Genomic DNA, 7,341 nt, shown 5'->3' with positions numbered 1-7,341 from the left:
CGAAAAATTCGCGTTTACGGTGCCAGAATATAATAATCAGCGACCCTCTCAAAGGTATCAGTGGAAGGTCTTGCCCCAGGGAATGCAAAATAGTCCAACCTTGTGTCAACTTTTTGTAGATCGGGCCCTCTCCCCTTTTCGTGCCCGATACCCCACACTAAAGGTCTACCATTATATGGATGACATTTTGCTTAGTGGTCCCCAGGTCACGGCACAAGAGCTTGAATATTTGTCCCAGGTTCTCGGCCAAAATGGCCTGTTAGTGGCACCAGAAAAAATCCAACTCTCTTATCCCTACCAATACCTCGGGCATAAGGTTTTACAAACCTATGCTGCCCCTGTTCGCCCGGAAGTGGTCCTACCCCAACCCCTAACCCTTGTTAAATTACAACAAATTTTGGGTCATTTAAATTGGATTCGACCCTATTTCCGTCTTCCCACACCGATGCTGCAGCCGTTGTTCGAGCTCCTACGTGGAGCCCGGGCGCCGGGCGCAATCATTGCCCTTACTGAGGAGCACATTGCCTGCATTCGACAGATCAATGCAGTGTGGAGTCAGCAGTTTGTGGATAGACTTACTGAGGTTCGTCCCCTGCGGTTGGTTCTCCTTGCCACCCCTCATACGCCCACTGCAGCTCTGTTTGTACCTCGTACAGACACAGCCGTCTCTATCATAGAGTGGATATATTTATCATCCACTCCTCCTTGGAACATTTATCCTTATTTAGATGCCCTGTCCGACCTTGTTCGTAAAGCCCGCCACCGTGCAGTGCAACTCACGGGCACTGATTTGGTTGCCATTGTGTTCCCCTTGTCACGTAGTGAATTTGATTCCTTGTACCACGCCTCCTTGGCCTGGCAGGTTGCTCTTTGTGATTACGTGGGAGAGATTTCTTATAATCCCCCAAAAGATCCTCGGTTGGTGATCACACAAAAGGTGCCACTAATCGTACATCGTCTTAGCCGCTCTCGACCTATTGTTTCAGCTGTCACTCTTTTTACTGATGGTTCTCCACATCGCGGTGTTGTCACCTATCAATGAGGTGACCCCCCTCGTTGGCATTCTCGTTTTACGCTGCCTCAGCGTTCCGCGCAGCGCTCAGAACTGGCTGCTGTTATTTTGGCCTTTCAACTTTTTGCTGATTGTCCCTTTAATTTGATTGTGGACACGCATTATGTTTATCAGGTAATTGATCATTTACCCCTTGCCCTCATTACCCCTCAGGTCGATGCGGACCTTCTTCGCCTGTTTTTGTCCTTACAGTATCTCATCACCACTTGTAATTTCCCTTATTTTGTTGCTCATATTCGCAGTCACACCCCTCTGCCTGGGCTACTCACTGAGGGCAATGCGCGCGCCGATCGCGCGTTACGCGGTCAGGTAAATTCCCTTTTTTCTGACCCCATTGAAAGCCGTTCCTTTTTTCATCAGTCTGCCTCTGTCTTGGCCCGACAGTTTCACATTCCTGCTGATCATGCACGTTCTATTGTTCGTTCCTGCCCCCACTGTGCCGCTGCTGCCCCTACCTTTTCTTATGCCGTTAATCCTAGAGGTACCGCAGCGAATCAGCTGTGGCAAATGGATGTCACTCACATGCCACAATTCCGCCCCTATTCGTTTTTACATGTTTCCATTGATACCTATTCGGGATTCCTCTGGGCGACCCCACAGCATGGGGAAGCCACTCCCAAAGTTATTCGCCATTTGCTAGCCTGTTTTGCTGTTATGGGTCGCCCGAGCCAGATAAAAACGGATAATGCCCCAGCCTATTGCTCCACAGCCCTCTCCTCCTTTTGTGCCCAATGGGACGTCCGTCTTAAACACGGGATCCCTTATAATTCCACAGGCCAAGCTATTGTTGAACGTGCAAATCGCACGCTAAAAACCTTGCTCGACAAACAATTAAAACAAGGGGAGCTGCGTCTCCAAACCTTAGGAGACATTCAGCAACAATTGCATATCCTTTTGTTTACTTTAAATAATTTAACGCTGAACGCAGATCAGCAGACCCCCGTGGATCGGCATTTTCACAAGTCCGAGGTACTGGAAAGACCGCGTGTCTATTAACGTCAGCTGCCCGATCCGCAATGGCTGGGCCCAGTACCTTTAATTACTTGGGTCGGGGATATGCTGCTGTGTTTCTCCCTGCAGGACCGTTGTGGGTTCCGGCCCGGTGTGTGCGACCGGCATTGAAACAGCATGGCGTGGCACCAGGGGCTATCGAACCCCATACTGGAGTTTCAGCTGACCTTGGAGGAGAACGCGGTGCCTCCCGGGTCGACAACGGCGGGACGGAAATGGAGGAGGCGTAGCATCCCAAGCCAGCCCGTGACATGGGGAGCAGTAAAAGCACTGGTCGCCGCGGCTCAACGAAGACTGGCAGCAAACCAACAGCCAGAGACTCCTGAGACTTTGTTTGTGGCAATTCTCGCCCAAATTACTGCTAATTCTGTATTGATTGTATGCCTATTGTGCCTGCTATTTCCTGTAGGGGTTGGCTCGGGAGCATTTCCTCCGTTACGGGCCCGAATGACATATAACCTATGGGAAAGATTGGCTTCAATAGCAAATGTTACCCACTTTTGTTTATTTGATTTTGTAGCAGTGAAGAATTGTTAGGTACGTGCCTTATTCCAGTATGTCATCACCCTGAGGAAATAGGGAATGAGATGATGCTTGCTGCTTACTCGAACCTCTCTTCCCAGTACTCTAGCATGGCTAATTGGGGCCCGGCCAATTACACTTTACCTTCTTAAGCTTGTTTTTTGCTGTTGCTGTGTGGAATGTATTTCCTTTTTGTTAAGGCTTTGTCGAGAAGCGCCCTGGCAGGCTCCACGAATTATGACCTTGTCTGTCCGGGAGTAATTGGCTTGCAAATGCAAATTGATGGCTACCATGAGATGGCCGAGCACAAATAAACACAAAAGGAGGGGATGTAGGATTCATACAAGGTTCATGCACTTGACAACATTCAGGGCAAACCCGGAGTGTTGTGTAGGAGCAGTGCACACGCTGCTCCATCCAAGGGCATGAATCTTGGAATCTCGCCCAGATGACATGAACCGTGGGAAGCCTCCCAGGACTGGGCTCAAGGCCCGAGAGCAAGGAATGCAGTAGATAGAAATTGGTAAATAAGAATGTTAAACAAAGCCAGTGTATTCCTTTTATCTGTTGGAGAATGTAATGCGCGGGGGGAGAGAAAGAATAAAGGAGAGGGTGGAAAGCTGACAGGACCAGTCCGTTGGCAGACCAGCCTGCGTGCTTGCTTAAAGCTTGTCCTGTCTTGTATTTGAACAGCAACAGTGGTTTTTGCAAATTGTACCAGAAATAAGTTGATCTTCAGGGCATGGTGAAAAATCCAATGGTTCTCCCAGCAATTTTAGGCAGCTGCCTAGGGCAGGTGCTTGGTGAGCTGTGGTTCATGCCAGAAGATGAAGGGATTTTTTTTCCTTCGCCTTTGGTTTACAGAAGATGCTGCACTTGCTTCTGCCGATCTGTGTAATAAAGATGAGATTTTCAGAGTCTTCTACAAAATTTGGCACTCCAATTACTTTTAATTTTGATGCAGACTGAGTATGATGGTCCCTTAGGCAACTTTGAAAATGTCAGCCTTGCAGTATGTTAAATGAGAGGAAGGAATTTTCAGGAGCGTTTCTGCAATTTGTAGAACTCCAGATAGATAGAAGGGGCTGTGTGGGGATGGGGAGACACACCGAGGCTCACAGAAGCCACGACGCAAGCATGGAGATGTATTTGTAGATGTATTTCCATGCAGACTCACGTGCAATTCCTGCAGCTGCTGCACATCAACGTTCAGGCATTAGACCCCCTCTCAGTTTTTTCAGAGCCGCTTTCACCTCCTTGTTCCTCAGCGTGTAGATGGCTGGGTTCAGCATGGGCGTGACCACGTTGCCGAAGATCTGCACAGCAGTCATCAGCACTTTGCTCCGCTGGGGCTGAGTGTAGATCAGGGCACAGGGACTAAAGAAAAGCGTCACCACTACCAGATGCGAGGCGCAAGTGGAGGCTGCTTTGCGCCACCTTTCGGCCGAGTTCATATTCAAGACGGAGTAGATGATCCTGAAGTAGGATGCGAGGATAAGGAGGAAGCAAGTCATGGGCACCAGACCAATGTCTGTCAAGGTCACGGTCTCGATGATGTACGTGTCTGCACAGGCCAGCTTGACCACCGGGAAGATGTCACAGAAGAAATAGTCCACCACATTGGACCCACAGTAGGGCAGCGTGAAGGTCAGGCTGGTAAGGATGGTGGCGTGGAAGGAGCTAGTGATCCAGGTGCCGGCGGCCAGGAGGGCGCACACCCTCCGGTTCATGATGAGCAGGTACCGCAGCGGGTGGCAGATGGCCACATACCTGTCATAGGCCATGACAGTGTAGAGCAGGCACTCGGTGCTGCCCAGGAAGTGCCCAAAGAAGACCTGGGACATGCACCCGCCCAGCGAGATGACTCTGCTCTGACCCCAGAGGATGGTCAGATATTTAGGGATGCTGATGGAAGAGATTCCAATGTCTAGCAAGGAGAGATTGCAGAGGAAGAAATACATGGGGGTGTGCAAGCGGGGGTCAGCGAGGATGGCTGAGAAGATGATCAGGTTGCCCAGTAGCGTGCAGAGGTAGAAGGCTAAGAATGTGATGAAGAGGATGGTCTGGAGGCCATCGGCATTGGGGATCCCTAAGAGGATGAAATGAGTCACCACAGTGTGGTTGACCAGCCCCATGTGAGATTTATTCCTGGGTAGGGGAGAGAAATAATGCCAATGAGTTACTGAAACAAAAAGACCTATCTTTCTATAACTGCAATGGTCACCCTTCCTTCCACTGCCCCCGTTACTCACTGTCATTCGGAGTGCTGTATATTTCTGTCACTGGGTTGCCAGTTGGGATCACGTCCTCACTGGGCTGGCGCTGATCACAGAGAGAGAAAATATCTGCCTTGAAGATTTTACTGTCCAGAGAAGAAGAGACAAAGGAGACGTCTATTCTATTCTATTCTATTCTATTCTATTCTATTCTATTCTATGTTCTTCTTCTCTTCTCTCCTTACCTACTCCAATTTCTTCAGTTCTGTTCTATCTAGGCCCTTACCCCCCATTCTCACCATAGTACCTCAGAGCCTTCCATTTGTGGCTCACATTTCTCACTAGTTGTTTGTTCTCTCTCTCTCTCTTTCTCTCTCACCCTCTCTGCAGAGGAATGGCCGTGTGTGCAGTGCAGCGCTGTGTTTTGGTCGGGTTTTGTTGTTATAAATGCATGAGCTGCGACGGGTTTGTGTTAAGAAAGAGGGGGCGGATGGAACATACAAACCAATGAATGTGGTGATGAATGACCTCAGCTTTGTTCATGCTGTGAGTTGTTTGGGGGTATTTATGGGGGTTAGAGAGAGAAGGAAAAGGAAAGAAGGAGAAGGGGAAGAGCCACAGCCAGAGGTGGTGGAACTGGGGGCTTGACATAGTTTCCATCATATCCAGGGTTCACAGTTTGGTTGAATGGCACTCAGCATCCTCACTCCCCATTGTTCCAGGGCCCCTAGACACAGCTTGTCATCACTCTGCTGTGAACAGCAGGCTGGACTCTGTGGATGTGACAGGGGGCTTTTTAAGGTGAGATTTGAAGGACAATGGCGAAGTGTCTGTTTGCATTTTGCCAGGGAGTTTCCCAGGCAGGAGAGGCACAGGAAGTGGAGATACTGGTGGGTTCAGGTTCTGACAGATGGAGAGAGGAAGACAAATGATACAGAGACAGGCAGGCAGGTACTGCACAGGGAAGGATGGATGGGCGGCTGGATCAACTTCTCTCTAAAGAAAATATTTGTCTGACACCTTTCTCAGCGCAAGGCAGAGACTGACAGGTTCAGAGACAGACACATACTGAGGGACAAAGAGAGAAGAACTTTACCAAAGCAGGAGCCTTACATTGGCTGCATTGGGAGAGGCCGCTCCAGCTGATGGGAATTCTCCCTTTCTGTCCCCCAGCCGTGAATCTTGTCTAGCACCATGCAGCTTTCTTATCCCAAACGGCCCATCGCCCAGGAGAGGTGCACAGCCTGGGTGCTTGGTATCCAAACGGGAGACCTAATCTGCAGCATATCACCCCACGCTGCTGCAGACCTCACCGCTTTCTCACAGCTTCCAGCCTCCTTACGGCTCTCCCTGGTCTTTAAATCTCCTGCGGGCCCTTCAGGACCAGGGCCCTCAATCCCCAAGAGGCTCCTGGTCTGAGACCTTGGAAGACTCTCCAATGAATGGAGATTTGGCATCGTTTCAGCTAATGCTCATGGAGCTCTGGGACCAGGCCCTCAGGCAGCATCAGTCAGTGTAGCGCCATGGAACTGAATCGGCCAGATCCCCACCTCCACCAGGGTCCGGATTCAAGTCTTGCTCCCCCTGACCTGACTCCTGAGCAATTCCATTGGATTCCCTGGGGGTCTTTCCCCTCCCAGCTAGGCACGTGGTGTAAATCAGGAGTTACACCACTGGAATCAAGGGAGCTGTGTAGATTTCTACCAGCTGAGAATCTGGCCCAGCCATTGAAGGGGGGATGGGACATTCATGCTCGTCTAGGCTCTCCGGCTCTGTGACACAAGCCAGGGAATTCCACCCCCCACCCCTCGCCCCGTGGCGTGAAATAGGAGTAAACTGGGCCAGAGGTATCTGTATCCAGCACAGCTTTCTCCTGGGTTTGTATGTCCTGTTCCCCTGCCCTCATCTCTGTGTCTCTGTATGCATAGGGATGTATTCATGCAGTGGTGTGGTTATGTGTGAGGGTGAAATTCACCCCGTGCAGATGGAGGACAGCCTACGTCCTGCGCACAACTTCACATTGCTTTTTACAAGATACTAGAGACTCCAAGAAGAGCATTGAGTCGTTTTGGGCAGTACAGTAGTTCCCAGCAACTCCAGCCAGATCCTGGCACTGTTGTTCTGGATGCCGCTCAGACACAGGGCGAGACAGATCCTGCCTGTCAGAGCTCACTAGCTAACTAAACCAAACACAGTGAGAGTTATCAGCCACATGTTACAAGGGGAAACTGAGGCACAGTGAATTTCAGGGTGGGATTTTCAAAGGAGTCATGCTCCCACAACTCATTCCAGTTCACTGGGCATTGGACACCCAATTCCTACTGGCTGCTGAAACTCTCAGTCAGATTGAATTGTCCAAGGTGGCAAAGGGAGGTTGTGGAAGAGCCGGGAATCTGGTCCAGATTTCCTGGGTTCCAGCCAGAGCACTGGCCGCAACACCCTTCTCCTTCCATTGGGATGAACCTCGCTCTGCATCTCTCTAAGCCTCAGGCCTGTTCTCTTACCCTCCTCTTTGTGCAA

The 7,341-nt window shown here is 50.3% G+C and overlaps 1 protein-coding gene across 1 annotated transcript; it reads right to left on the bottom strand.

Moving 5' to 3' along the window:
• Positions 1 to 3,807: 3,807 nt before the first annotated feature.
• LOC119567821 (olfactory receptor 958-like) lies at positions 3,808 to 4,743 on the bottom strand. The gene has a single exon (XM_037915245.2). It carries the CDS (start codon positions 4,738 to 4,740, stop codon positions 3,808 to 3,810), a length of 933 nt encoding a protein of 310 aa, XP_037771173.1. The 5' UTR covers positions 4,741 to 4,743.
• Positions 4,744 to 7,341: the final 2,598 nt, after the last annotated feature.

This window comes from Chelonia mydas, chromosome 13, assembly GCF_015237465.2.
Source record: "Chelonia mydas isolate rCheMyd1 chromosome 13, rCheMyd1.pri.v2, whole genome shotgun sequence".
Lineage (NCBI taxonomy): Eukaryota > Metazoa > Chordata > Testudines > Cheloniidae > Chelonia > Chelonia mydas.
This window is presented reverse-complemented; position numbering and strand designations above follow the sequence as displayed.